This window comes from Strix uralensis, chromosome 15, assembly GCF_047716275.1.
Source record: "Strix uralensis isolate ZFMK-TIS-50842 chromosome 15, bStrUra1, whole genome shotgun sequence".
NCBI lineage: Eukaryota > Metazoa > Chordata > Aves > Strigiformes > Strigidae > Strix > Strix uralensis.
This window is the reverse complement of record NC_133986.1, coordinates 12,906,066-12,921,090: the sequence shown is the minus strand read 5'-3', so window position 1 is coordinate 12,921,090 and position 15,025 is coordinate 12,906,066. Positions and strand designations below refer to the sequence as shown.

The 15,025-nt window shown below is 43.8% G+C and overlaps 1 protein-coding gene across 5 annotated transcripts in view; it reads left to right on the top strand.

Annotated features, from left to right (window-relative positions):
- Positions 1–15,025, top strand: part of PTDSS2 (phosphatidylserine synthase 2) — a 42,724-nt gene that overhangs the window by 13,296 nt on the left and 14,403 nt on the right. For all 5 annotated transcript variants that reach the window (XM_074885050.1, XM_074885052.1, XM_074885054.1 and 2 more), the window contains 4 exons: positions 3,209–3,291; positions 8,598–8,665; positions 11,641–11,775; positions 13,538–13,588. In XM_074885050.1, the coding sequence (XP_074741151.1) occupies positions 3,209–3,291; positions 8,598–8,665; positions 11,641–11,775; positions 13,538–13,588 (337 nt within the window). The remainder of the gene's footprint in view (positions 1–3,208; positions 3,292–8,597; positions 8,666–11,640; positions 11,776–13,537; positions 13,589–15,025) is intronic.

The window sequence follows — 15,025 nt, the reverse complement described above, 5'->3', positions numbered from 1 at the left end:
GGCTGTGGAAGAAATCCACATCTTCCAAATACTTTGAATGCTGAGCAGGGGTTCTTGGAAAAAAGTTAATAATTTTTCCATATAAAAAACATATTCAGGTTTAAAAAATCTTGTATGAATCAGGGTTGTACATTGAATGTCAAGCCATGAAACAGTCTCTCCTCTAAGATGCCTTTCTACCCTAGTTTTTGCCAATAACTGAGCACTGCTCAGCTTGGTGACAAACAGCTGTGCGTGGATTTGAAGTTGATGATCTCCAACTCCTGTCGCTGAACACCCCCAGGGAAAAAAACGGAACGAGGAGGCTGGAGCTTCTGCCAGTTCTTGGGCGTGTGGTGCTGCGGAGGGGACTGTGCCAGTCATGCCACCGCAGATACAGCCAGGGAGGGGCCCGGCAGTGGGAGCTGTCTTGTGAAAACCCCGGAACAAAGGACCGTACACAGATACTCGTAGACAAGCTTCATTGTCTTGTGTCTGAATCGACTTAAAATAACACAGACAAGAGCTTGTTTGTACTAACAAAACTGTTGCCATGTTCTCCCTTTCTGATCTGGTTAAGTGCTGAAATTACTTTTGTAGGCAGGCTTTGCTGTTTAGTGTCTTCCTGATCTGCTACTCAAGAAAATACATTAGCTCAAGAAAATACCTGAGCTGTGTGTCCATCCGGGCTGCCTGCAGGGGTGGTTTGGGGAACCCCCCCCTCAAATCCTGTTCTTGCCTCAAGCCATGGCAAGCCAGCAGGCCAAGCTGCTGGTGAGGCTTTGAAAGTTTCGAAGGAGGCACTGTGATGATGTTAAGGGGAGAAATTTAGTTACTGCAGGGGAAAAAAAAAAAGGTAATGGAGCTGGCATGGTTATTATGCAAATTTGTGATTTTCTTCAAAATTTCCCATGGTGAGCTTGAAGTGAAATAATATAGCTGAAACTCCAGCTTATTTTCAGCACAGCTGCTGCATCTGCTGTTTGGCTGAGAGTGAATTTTAGAAAAAGGAACATAACTGTAAGTTCCTGCGGTGTTTTAGATTCAGGTCATCTCCAGCTTCAGGAAAATTACCCCCACAAGGCCTAAAACAGTGATCGTGGACATCTTGGTCCAGGGCTGAGCATAATGGTAGTGAGCGGAGAGATGTGCATTGTTCCATGGTACAGAACACAGCTGTTCTGTGGAAAGGTAAGTTTGTAGTCCTGGTATTTCCAAATACGGACTAGTGACTCAAAATGCAGAATATTCTCATTATTTGAGATCAGCTGAAAACTTTTAGCGCCTTATCTTTGAAAATGATGATGGAACTGTCTATTTGCTGTTTCATTCAGTAGCTAGTTCTGCTGTGCTTCCCAACGCCATAAAGCAAGAGAAACAACTGAGTTACATCTGTTAAGTAAACCCCATTTTTACTTTCAGGAAGCACAAACTTTTTATAGTCAGAGGTGAACGTTGCAAAATAGTTTTCATGAATCCGTTGGTTTTTGATTTTTGAAAGAAATTTTGAGATGTTTGAAGTATGGATACTGTTGCTTCTGGTATCTTAACATTTTCTCAATAAAAGCAAAATTATTGGATGTTTTCTCTGGCTCCTGCAGAGCCATTCTGTTTACGGTCAAGGCTTGCATCATGGACTGCAGACATGGCCTACGCTTGCCCTGCCCTGCAGTGAGGGATTTCCCAATTATCTATCTCTTCAGCCAGCTCTTAAGCAGGTAATATGAGAAAGCATGAGGGATCTATTGGGAGCTCAGATGTAGAAAAAAGAGCATTTTTGGATCGCTTTATAGCATTTCATCCATTAAGACTAAAGGAATATGCCCAAGTAGAAACCATGGGGCTTGTCTTCATGGAAAACAAGAGGTGACTCCTGGAAAAGAAATGCTGTTTTATGCACGTGACATGTTTAAAATTTCAGTTATTTAAAATTCTCCTGAGATTTTAAGTTGATGTTAGGTACTTTGAAATTAAATGCCAGACCTCACCCACCTACCTCACATCTCAGTCTCTCGGGGTCTGTTCTGTGTGCGGAAGGGTTGGTGTTCCTGACGGTGAGGGTCAGGCATTCGGACATGAGTATTTGCATTTTCTCATTTTTTCTTTTACTTGCTAAACAGAACTTTACTGAAAACCACACTGCATGTAATTAGTGGGTTTCCAGTCAATGTTGCTTGCTTGCTTTGCTGTTTGATCAGTAGGGATCTCCTCCCGGAGCCTTCGCCTGCCCTTCCACACTGGCTTCAGCTGATGCTTGGCCTTGCCGGGGGGCTGCTGTGTTCCTCCCCGACAGAGCTGAGCAGAGCTGTTTTTTCCTGGGTTGGTTTTCAGCTGGTCAGGCCTTGCCCCATCTCACCCTGCGAGGTGCACGAGTGCTGCCCCCGGGCAGGTGGCTCTGGTGGTCCTGACTCAGGGCTCACCTTGCTGTGGGGGAGAGAAGACTCTGCAGGTCTGGGCTTAGGGGGTTGCCATGGGCTTGTGGGTCTTCGGTATACTTTGGCCCATGGGCTGATAATTGTTTTTCTTTAATGCCTCTGTTATGTTCTGTTAGGGTCGATATTACAGCTCCAGCTTTTGAAATAGCACCAGGGCCAGTTTGGTCTTACAAGCTCCTCCTTGTCTTTAGTTGAATAAGGAAATTTTTTGGAGTGGTGACAGGTTCAACAGTTCATTTTAAAATTTCATTGAAATTTTACTAGAGCAATGAGAAGCCCTCTAACTTGAGAGCTTTCTTGCTGCTAAATTTTAAGTGTCTTTCTGACAAAGTGGGCATAAAAGCTTCTCAAAGACGTAGGGAAGCATTTGACTTACTGTGCCCCTCATGGCAGTCTGCAGGCTGAGGCTCATTGCGTGCATCAAGGAGCTGCTGATTTGTTCTGGTTTTGCTGGGTGAGTTCTGGGCCAGATGAGGCTCCTCACCAGCCTGGCCGGACACCAGTCAGGGGCAGCAAAATGGAGGGAATGGAAGCATGCGGTTTGTGGGGAGGGGGGGAGAAGGATGGATGGGTAAACTTTGGGGTTTGAGGCAGTCTGTCATGAAACCACGCTTAAAAGAATAGGAATTTATACCTGCTTCCCTGAACTATCATCTCCAAAAGGCATCTATTTGATTGACATGTTCAGTAGTTAAGAAACAAAGACCAGACATTTTTTACATCAAAAAATATAATTTACAATTTCATTAGGAAGATGAAGCAATATAAACAGTTTGTCTGTTTTTCCCTTTCAGAGGTATTGTTGCCAGTATTTTGGTTTTCTTATGTTTTGGAGTTACACAAGCTAAAGATGGACCATTTTCAAGACCTCATCCAGGTAATCTATGTTGCTTAAGTCACTTGCATATTTCTGATAAATTGCATGGCTTATGGTGAACATAAATATTTGTGTTATTGTAGAGCAGGTAAGTCATAATTTAAATAATAATACAGGTTCACTAACACTACACACTTATCACATAGCCTCCCAGTTCCACCCAGCCTCCAGACAGCATAGCCATCCTTCTGTGTTTTCAATCTGTGTGTAGCATAGGATTTTTTTTTTTCCTTGGATCTCCCTGTTTTGGCTTCCTGTTGTTAGTAAAAAGCTTTGTGTGAGCTGCCACATTCTTGAAACCTTCACTTCCCTTGTTTATCCCCCCTCTTTTTTCCCCTCCTCCTTTCTGCAATGGGCTGCCCTTCTGGCCGTGTGTCCGGGTGCTGGAGCCCTGTGTCCAGCATCCACAACAGCTGGTTGATTAGAAGCCCTTGATTATGATTTTAAGGATTTCTAGTAAGACTGGAAGTCCTGAAAGCATTTGAAAGCACAGCACATGTAGTGTTATCTCAGGTGAAGTATGAAAATATTTTAATATCTTTGGGGTTTTTATCTATTTTTAGATGTGAATCATTGAGAAAGAATTAAGGGAATTTATATAGGCTTACATAATATTCCTGAAAGCATTAGGCTCTCCTACAGTCAGATAAAGCTATAAGTATTTCTTATGCCAGAAATTTAACTTTCCAGTTTAGGAATGCTATTCTATATGAGAAACAGTAGACAAGTTAAAAACCTTGATCAAAGCAGACGTTGTTCCAGAGCAGTGCCCACAGCACACCTCTGCAAACTTAGGGCTTTATTCAGAAGTTTGCATTTCTGAGGTCTTATTAAATGGCAGTTTTTAGTCTTTTCTTTCTGTTACAGTTAATTTGGGTTCCTCCTGTAAGACAAATTACTCCTTTTAAGGACACCAGCGATAGTTGGGTGCTTTCAGTTTGGGAACATCCAGTGGTTTTGTCTGGGATGGAAGTCATTTTTATTCCCTAGATCGAAGTAGTACAAAGTGGATGGGGAAAGTCCAAAGGTCAGAGATCTCTACAGCGAACTTCTAGTGTAGACTGAGCCAACATCTACCACCTCTGTCTGCTCCTGTCTTGGAAACAGCAGTTACTGGACTGAAGCTGGGTATCTTTCAGCAGAATCAAATCATCCACGAACAGGGCGATCGAAGAAGCTCCGGTCTATTCAATCACTTCACATACTGAGTGTATTCATGTGGTCTTTCGGCTCAACGCCACCTTTCCTCTCGCTTGTTTGATGGGATGATCTTCTGAAGGGTGGTTTTTGGGGTTGTAGCAGCTCGCTAGGACAGCGGATAGTGCCCCAGTCACAACAAGCCCTGTGGGTGCCCGTCCCCGGGAGGGTGGTGGCCCTTCCCCACAGCCCTCCGCGGGGAAGGCTCTGGCCGGCGTTGGAGTGCGTGGCATTGCGGCCCCAGGAGATTGGGTGCCGGCTCTCCCGCTCCAGAGGGGTGTAGTGGGGGGTTCCCACCAGGCAGCCCAGTCGCTGACAGCCTCGCGCGGCTGTTCCGGGAGGAAGATCTCATCCCAAAGGAACTGGCAGCGCAGGCCGCTGCTGCGCGCTGCTGCCATTTATAGGGCAGAAGAGAGCCTCTGGGTCAGGCAGGGCACTGCGGTCACCCGCGGCCACAGCAGATCTGTTACATGAACTCTTCAAGCTGTGCCTTAAAAGCAGTGAGGTTCCGTGTCCTGCTTCTGTCGGGTCATTTCTGGAGCCCTGTTATTCGGTACGTGTGTACCTATTTATGACCAGCTCAGAGATGCGGTTTTTTTTTTTGTCTGGTTTTTGTGCCTAATGTTGTTGTTCTGTTTAACTCTTCTTACTCAGCGTTTATCCACCTGATTTATTTATGCACAACTCGCCTATGTCAACTCGCTGCTGGTTTTGCTAAAGCAAACATTTTGCTAAAGCAACAAGTTCTGCTTTTAGTCTCCCCTCTTAATATAAGTCTGCTTTCCTGAGAATTTTTTTTTTCTTTACTCATTTAGCCTTTCAGGCGGCGTAGGTCAAACTCCAACCTCTGTTGGTGAATAGGGGTAAGTGGCTGGTTGTGCATGCAGTCAGGCACCGCTCGCTTAAGTGTTCATCTGCTGTTCTCAGGTCTCCCTACAATGGCAACTGTTTAGTGTTTGAGCATAGTCATCACAAAGCTATCAGGTATGTAAATGATCAGTTGGAGCCTACTTAATTGGAAAGATAGTCCTAATTTGAGGGAGGTTCATGGTGACAAGTGCATTTAAGGAAAACAAATATTAGAGGTATGCCAAAAATAACTTTATAGCTAAAGCTGAGGCTGGTCCAGGAAGAGAGAGAACACAATGTTTGTACAGCTTTGAAAACATCTTGTCTCTGGTGTACATGTACAGATATAAAGTAGTCTTCAAAACCTCTTGGGTATTTGTCAGCCAGGGAGAAAGCGCACTAAATTATAACCAGATCTTGTTTTTTCATTATGAAGTCTTGCTGAGCCTCTTCAGCAGCTGCAAATTATCTGTTGCCAGACCCCTATGCCTATAGGAAAGGAAAAGCTCAGATAAGGATTTAGGTTTTTCTGCTTTCTGAACTGTACGTGCATCAGTTTCAGAACTAGTCTGCCATGTTTATGTCTGAGTAGTGTAAAATCTGTCACACCAGGCTTTATAGGTCAGAAGAAACTCAGCATTTTTAAGGCTCCTAGTCTGAAGGTGGTGTTTGAAGGAAACAATGCTCAGTTCTTGTGGGAGAAGTGTGTTAATGAAAGGTTAGTTCTTCTGGCTTGAACATAATGTTTACTCTTGAAGGTATGCAGTCATTATAGGAAAGCATAGAAAACACCTTATCAAACAAACCAATTTTTTTAATCCCTTAAAAAAAAAAAAAGTCACCACTGTGTTTCTATCCCACAGACTTGCATCCAAAAGGCTGAAGTATTTTTCGGCAGCACAGTGGTGCCAGTTTGGGGAGAGATTCCTCTCTTCCAGATAATCCTCTGACCAGGGGAGGGTGTTTTGCTTCCTTATTTTTCCTAAGCTGCATTCCAGGATGACAAGAGGGTGCACACGTGCTCTCAGTTGGTCCTTCCAACTGACATTTGCTGGGGGATTTGAAAGTTAAATCAAATCTGAAGGAAGGAGAGAAGTCTCAAGTAATGGTTTCTACAACTTTTGTGTAAGGACAGCTGCAGGAGAGGCACTGGTTGTTGCCTCACCAAGGAGAAGGCAGGCTGAACTCTGCTTTTCCTTCTTTCAAGGAGACCAGGGGGCAAAACCACCTCGTAACGTGTATTTAGAGGTTTGCTTGAGTTTTTTTAATGACTGACCCCTAAGAAGACACTTCATGGTATTACATAATTAAGGAATGACAATTATGTTCATAGACTTTAAGTAAAAATCTTAAAAGTTCCAAATTTCCAGTGAAAGCTGTTACAGAGCTCTGAAGGTCCTGTTATCCAGGCCACACTTGCCTTTTTTCTCCCCCCCCCTTTTTTTTTTTCCTGGAAGTGTAAAGTAGGACATTTCAATGAAATTCATTTAGTGGTTTTGCTGACAAAGAGTCACACCTTCTCACATTTCAGTCTATTTTAATGATGGTATCAGAAGCAGGCTGTTAGAGATTCTTTTAAAAATGTAGATTTTTTTTAAAATTTTTTTTCTACTTGAGACTGAATTAGGCAAAGACAGCATTTATATCTGTTTCAGGGAGCAAACAAGCCTGCAGGAAGCTCTGCAGCACCATGGCTACTTGATTCCAGGTTCTGAGCTGATAAGCAAGTATGTTTGCAAGCCTGGAGTTTGTTTAGTTCTTGCATTATTTATGTCATGGTCCTGCTTTTAAGCATGAACATACCTAAGTTGCCTTGGAGTTAAGAGATAAATGCCCAGGTCAGGCCTGAAGGTTCTTGGTTTTTTCACTTCATGGCAAACCATGTTCATGCAGGTGAATCGCTTGCTGTCTCCACTCACCCGTATGAGTGACTGTCTCGATTCCTCTTCGCCCCAGTCCAATTCTAAGTATCACCTAGATGGAACCGTGGCAGGAGAGCTCTGTTTTATAAGGATAAACAGGAAACACCTGAAGGAAAGTCAATTAACATCATTCCGGAGTGATTGGTGTGTGACGTTACTGAGAGATTTAAATATCCACTTGAGTCAAGTTTTGCTGAATTACCTTGTGCAGTTTTTTAGATGTGGTTAGGAAGAAATGCTGGAGCACTCTGCCTCTGCACATACTGGCTCTGCATTAACCAGCTTCCTCTTGTAGAGGAGTTAACAGAAACGCTGGCTGAGATTTCAGAGCCCAGAAATCCCTTTACGGAACGAAGGCCAAACCAGTCTCTGGGTGGAGTAGGAAGAATTAAAGGTGTGAGTGCAGCCTGTGGAGCACAGAGCTTGTACCCAGGATGCTCAGAGAGCCCTGGGGACTGAGCCCTTCAGGACAACTGAGGTGGCAGTGGTGGAGCTGGAAGCGTATAAGTACTTTAATTTGTGTACCCTTGAGATTCAGGTGTTGCTTCAGTGTGAGAAGATCTGTAATCACACACCTTGGGAGCGTGAAGAGCGACTGCAGACTCTGCAGTAGCTGAGTTTTGCATGATATTTCTCTTATTATGAAGAGTTTTGGATGATCTCATAGGTCTTGCATCTAGTACCTGCTAAACCTTTCGTACTTTTTTTTTAAATTTAATTCCTAGTGAAAGTGCAAATATCTTTCGCATTTTGAAATGCTATCTGCCCCTTGAGGAAACAACCTCGTCTTCAGGGGCAAAGGTGGGCTTACAAAAGTGAAAGCAGTGGTTCCTCCTGCTGGTCCTGGTCTTGTCTGTTTTAGCAGCACATAGGCAGAAGTTGGCGAATTGCCTTTCCCATGACAAGGAAAACCAAAGCTGGGCAGGTCAGGTTACATGAGATCATGGAGAGAAAAACTGGGTTAGTTCGGGAAGAGTATAGTTCTCTTCCATGGACTGCTGGAGAGCATTGCAGGTGGCACGTGTCACTGCCTCGAATTCTTCAATGTTTAGTTCACTGGGTTGAACAGCTCTTGTGGGTCCTGCTCTGTTCTCACCAACCCAGGTCAGTGTCTGAGCAATTCGGGCAGATTTACGTGGCAGCCTGTCTGGCAGTTAAAGAGCCTTTCTGGTTGTGCTCTTCAGGAAGGATGGTGAACACTTTACCTGAATGCTGGCCTTTATAATTTCTTGGTGGAGTATCTCTTCTTGAACTGTGTAGTTATATTACAGTAAAATGAATAATGGGCTGCTCTTTTGCTGGGACGCTTGCTAACATCCCGTTTGTCCGTTTCTGTAGCTTACTGGAGGTTTTGGCTGTGTGTCAGCGTGGTGTATGAGCTCTTCCTCATCTTTATCCTCTTTCAGGTAAGTAACTTAGACCTCTAGTTACTAAATACCAGTTTAACATGGATACAAAATCCTTTGTTGTGTTCTTTAGGGTTCTTGCTGACTACAGGAGATGGTCTTCATTTTTGTGAAATCAAATCATTGTGCTATTTAACGAGATTTCTAGGTTGAGGAAAAATTATTATAAGAATCCTTCATCTTGTTATCTAACCTCCAGTTAGTGTTGGCCTAGGTTAGACACCACGGTGAAGAGTTCTTAAATGAGTTGATAAGAAGTCAGAGTTCTTGTTTAGATCAAACGATCAGGAGTTGGTGCTTCTGATGTTTAGTCTCTGCTCTGCTGGACTTGATGTGACTCGCTGGAGTTGCGTACCAGCTGTTAGTTTGTTAGAACCTACAGATTGTGGGGTGAAATCATCTTGTTTAATCTTTTGAAATACTTTTTACCTTGAATGATAAGTGCTTTGAATGATTTTTTTGCTATAAACTGAAACTTCATGCACAACTTAGTGTAGTGGCAGCAAGCTGAGGATTACGTTTTTTCTAGTCAGACATGCTGTCGGTACTTCCAAATAAAGCATGCTATTTTTTACCGTATTTTCATCCTTCAGTAAATAGACTTTTCCCCTGCCTCTTACAATTCAGCTTCTGCATTTCTGAGAAGTCATAGAAGTAAAATATTTTGAGATCAGCAAGAGCAGTAAACCTGGCACTATTAACAGAGCCATTGTGTGTGTACTTACACCTGTATGTGTACTTACACCACTGCAAATCAAGGTTGAGTGCCAAGAAGGAGCTCGACTCATCCTTTCCTCAGTTACTCAATCCACTTCCTGCAGTCATCTCCTCAGGCAACAGCATGATTTGAAACCGGGAGCAAATGTAGAGATACTAAAGCATGAGAGGTAACTGTCCTGCGCTGTCAGACACCCGGCTGTGTTTCAGATTTAGATTCCAATTAGAGTCCCCGGTTGTTCATTTTCAGACAGGTCCTTCTTGCTGACATCTTGGTAACCTTTGGTGCTCTGTATTTTAAAAGGATTGTGCAAGTACCATCAGATACTCATCAGGTAGCTTTAAAAAATCATTTTAGATGAGAGAAGGATGAGGAACTTTTTTTTTTTTTTTTTTAAAAATGTTTTGTCTCTAGAGGCCAAGTGAGCTTGAAGCGGGACTGGAATTCAGAGGTGTCAGGATCTGTCTTCTGTTGGAGTAGGGCATTTGCTTTGCAAACAAGTTTTTAACATTGATCAAACTGTTTCCAGCTAATCAGAGATTTCCTTTGGCTTTAGCAATCCTTGTTCTGCTTGGCTTTCCTGGACCCTCCCCAAAAGTCAGCGCCAAACTCTTAAGAATACAAAACTGTCTTTTTTTTTTTTTTTTTGCCTGGCTTATTGTTTCAGTGGGCAGCTGGAATGTGTCTGCAGTAGATCAGTAAACAACAATGTGAGTTTGTCCTGTTGACGTAACTTGGGGGTTCAGTGTAAACCCTTACGCAGGGCCCTAATGTCTCATTAGGGTTTCTTTCAGGCTGCCTGTCCTGCTTGGAGGGAGTGGAGTTCTGACCCTTTCACAGGCATGAACAGGTCTGTCTTGCCTTTTTTGTCGTTATTCCTCACCACTGAGGAATACTTACTCAGTTCTAATTTATTCTTATGTTCTCACTGTTTCATGTCACCCTGTTTTTTTCCAGGCATCCTTGTAAATGATACTCCTGATGAGCTGCAGTCAGACAATAATATGTTTCATTTTTATTTGATAGTACTCTTGTAGTTCTGAATTCTGATAGAAAAGCCTGGAATTGCTTTGCTTTCCTCTGGCAGTATGTTGTGTTACCAGCCATTTAGTTGTTAAGGACACTCACTAGCTGTTGCTCAGCTCTTTACTAAAAATACATTATTACTTTGCACAGGTTTAAATAAGGTTAAAATTATGCTGAGTCTGTAAGTGACTTAACTTCCTTAAAAGCAAATACAAGCTCGCTCATAGTTGCAACTTGTCTTACAGTTAAAGTGACTTTAGTGGTTTTATTCTATAATTCCATTATTATTGCTATTAACTAATTTTGGCCTTGCCCTGCTTTTACTGTCTACAAGTCTGTTGGAGATGTTACATTGCTTCTGTTGTAAAACATTGACCACAACAGTGAGCAATTCCACTGGGAAACGCTTATTCAGCAAATGTCTGTCTGAGTTTCTAGTAAATTAATTCAAGTTTTGATCACTGTTGATAACTAATATTTTGATAACTTCTTCCTTGCTGTTTGCTTCAAGCCTGCTTCCCACCCGTGCTGCTGGTGGCACCTTATTTGAAATGACTGTTTATTCAACGAGCTGCAGTATATTTTTTCCACCATGAAACACGGCGCGGTTCTCTACTTTCTGCAGCTGAAGTGGGCTGAGCACATATGCGTGACTAATCCTGCCAACGGTGCACCGACCCGGTGTGCTCGATCTGCTGATGCCTGCATGTGCTGTGTTTGCATCGAGCCTCGTGTTTAAAGGGCTGCTGGGCCTCTCCCGTTCTAGGAAGCCAGAAGGCCACTAACACAGGAGCCGTTAAACAAGCCTTTCCTGAGTCACTGGCAGCTGCTTCTTCACCCTCACCAAGCTCGAGGAGGGGAGAGGAAGGGCCAGAGGGTCAGCGGGAAGGCTGGATTGTGTGCCAGTTCGAGTGCTGAGCTTTTGGGAGGGAGGGGGCATAGAGTGGCGGCTTGGGAAACACTTAAGGATCTCTGATTTTTCATCTTTAAGAAATCTTCGTTTCCTTCAGTAGTCACTTTTTTCCTTAACATTTAGCATTAGAGGCCCAGAAATTCAGGTATATCTGCAGTGTGATGCTCTGAGGTCTGGATATATTTCAAGAACTGTTCTGCGACCAATTTGAAAAAACCACCCGTTTGAAGATACAATGTTGATCTCAATTATCTTTGTACTTTTGTGTGCATTAATGCTCACTAAGAGGGAAACATGGGGTTTGTGTTCCTTTTGCAGACTGTACAAGATGGCAGACAGTTTATGAAGTACATTGATCCACATTTAGGGGTTCCTTTGCCAGAAAGAGACTACGGTGGCAACTGCCTTATTTATGATCCTGGCAATGAAACGGATCCATTTCACAATATCTGGGTAAGAAAGAAATAAAGTTACTTGCTAATGAGTCTGACTGTTTTTTGGTAAAAGGTTGCTTAATTGAACTCTTCAAAGTGCAGTCATGAGTCTTTCTGAGTATTGAACGAGAGAACAGGGCATGGCTGACTCTTTCAGCTTCTATGTCTCTTCCCTTGACCTTTCCTGTGGATCAGATGGAGATGTGTCTCTTGTACCTAATTACGTTGCCCAGGAGAGGGAGTAAACTGTTTAACAACCCTCATTTCTCCGATTATTGATGTAAACTTTTCCCCCTAGGAGTTTGGGTTTATTTGTGCGCTTAAAGAATCTGCTGCTTACAGTCACCCTGAGGCACGGAGTTCAAAAGCTGTATGTTGCCAAGGAACCCATAAGTTGCACTTTTCTGAATACCAGAAACCATCAGTTATTGTTTCTCACTGGCAAACCGTAGACTTGAGATTCAAGGGCAAAGGAATTCTGATTATTTACAACTCCCTGATTGCATGGAGCTGTTAGCGCTTGTGTAGTGAGGAGCACTGAATCCTCTGGGCCTACCGTGTAAGTCTTCAGTGCCTCAGGAACTGGAATAACAGAGCAGTTGTCCTTTTCTAGACCTGCACCCAAACTAGGAGGCAGGCAGGCTGTGCCAGGGGCTTACGGTGGCAGGACTGATAAGAACCTCTGCTAGATCCACGATGGGGACCTGATAAAGAAATGCACGTTCTTGCTGTGGCTTGAATGTGTTCTGCTTCTGTCCCCTTGGAAGGCAAGGAATGTGACATTCAGCGTTACAGAGGCAATCTCCACTTTATCAATATGATCCTAATTTCAGTTTCTGCCCCTTGAAATTGTTGACTTTTCTTTGAAGATAGCTTGTTCACTGTACCTGAGAACAAAGAAACTCAGAAAATGCATCTGGTATTTGAAACAACTGAAGTTTATTGCTGCATTTTTCATCAAATCACAGAATGGTTTGGGTGGGAAGGGACCTTAAAGCCCATCCAAAGCCCTGTCCAACCTGGCCTTGAACCCTTACAGGGAGGGGGCAGCCACAGCTTCTCTGGGCAACCTGTGCCTGGGCCTCACCCCCCTCACAGGGAAGAATTTCTTCCTTAGATCTCATCTAAATCTCCCCTCTGTCAGTTTAAAACTGTTACCCTTGTCCTATCCCCACACCCCCTGATCAAAAGTCCCTCCCCAGCTTTCCTGTAGCCCCTTTAAGTCCTGGGAGGCTGCTCTAAGGTCTCCCCGGAGCCTTCTCTTCTCCAGCGAACCCCCCCAACTCTCTCAGCCTGTCCTCACAGGGGGGGTGATCCAGCCCCTTCGAGCATCTTCGTGGCCTCCCCTGGCCCCGCTCGAGCAGGTCCGTGTCCTTCTGCTGTTGGTGCCCCCAGAGCTGGACCCAGCACTGCAGGGGGGTCTCCCGAGAGCGGAGCAGAGGGGGAGAATCCCCCCCTTCGCCCTGCTGCCCACACTGCTCTGGATGCAGCCCAGCACACGGGTGGCTTTCTGGGCTGCCAGTGCACGTTGTTGGCTCACAGGCAGTTTTCCACCCACCAACACCCCCAAGTCCTCCTCGGGGCTGCTCTCCAGCCACTCCTTGCCCAGTCTGTGTTTGTGCTGGGGATTGTCCTGACCCATGGGCAGGACCTTGCACTTGGCCTTGTTGAACTCCACGAGGTTTGCACAGGAACCTTTTTCTTGGAAAAAAAGTAAGCCTTAAGAATGGGTTATTGTTTGCAGTGCAAAGTGACCTACTCTCTCTCTTCTTGCTTTATAGGACAAACTGGATGGATTTGTTCCTGCTCACTTTTTTGGCTGGTACCTGAAAGTAAGAATGGCTCTTCTGTTACATTTCTGTTACAGACTATTCTACTTTTAAAGCCTGACTGCTTCTGTTTCAGTGATGTCAGTCTCCATGATCAATTATATTTGGCAGTCATCTGTGAACTAGACTAAGTGTTTGTAATACATGAAAGGCTTGGTGTGTTTTTATCCCTGACCATGTAGGTCACCTCACTTCTTTCCAAAGTGACATTACATTGACAAGCTCCCACCTCCACCGTAATTCATTCTGAGGTCAGATCAATAAAAGTAAAAGCCTTTACTCCTGTAGCAGGATAAATGCTTGACTGACCTTTGCATGTAGCGTACGGGCAGGCCGCGCTTGGAGGAGGCAGGGCAAGTCTGCTGTTACCAAGCAGAGCTGCGTGATGGTCCCCCGCAGCTGTCCGAAGGCAGGCTTTTCCCCGTGGCATCCAAATCAGGATATTAAATCATTACATGGCTAGTGGTTTAATTCTTGGTTTTAGTTGGTACCAGCTGACTGTGGAAGGATTTCCAGTTGTGCTTGTCTCTGGCAGAACACTTCCAACACATGTTTTGCTGATTACTTTGGTTTAAATATTAGCTTTTTGTAACCTGAGCAAACTTACAAGCTAACTTTATTTTGCCTTGCAGACCTTGATTTTTTTTCTTTTTTTTACCTACAAGACTACCATAAATAATAAACTGAAAAAGCTCAGCCTGTTTTAGAAATAAGCTACAACTGTTGTTTTGTTTTTCCCTTTCAAAAGCGCAGATGTATTGCTATGAGTGGTTTGGTTTGGGCTGTTTTTTTTCTCCCCCGTAACCGAAAGATGAGTGTGCTCAGCATGGGGAGACTTTACCATCAGATCCACTTGTTGGTGGCTTGCTCTATTAGTATACAGAATTGTAAATTTGGAGAAACTTGGATCTTCATCCAAGAGAATTGCATTAGAAATTTAAATATCAAAATAGCGTTTCAGTTACGTTCTGTTTTTATTTCTACAAATAATGTCATCCTGAGGAAAAATGCCTAAATAGTGAGAGCCTGGTAACAAGACTAGCTCCTCCATTCCTGAGGAGCTAGAATGGGACAGAATGCCCGTCCACTCGTGCAAGCTGTTACCTGTCTTGGTCTGGAAGAAGCCTCGTTTTTATCAGAGACTGTTCCTGCAGAAGTGCTTGTGATGATACGTCACCTTGTCACCCTGCGGTCGGATTTAGGGAGCCCAGCATACTCCAGGGTGTTTGTGCTGCTAAGCTTGAAGGAAACTGCCTGCGGTGTTTCTTACTTGTCAGTTAACATATTTTTCTATAAAAAGCTTGGAAGTTGAGTGTGTTGTCTTCATAAACAGAGATGAGCAGGTGTTTGGGTTTTTTCTTTTTATTTTGGTCTGGTTTGAGTAACAGACTCTTAAGCTACATCTCAAAGCACCAGAATGGCAGTACTGAGAATGAATGT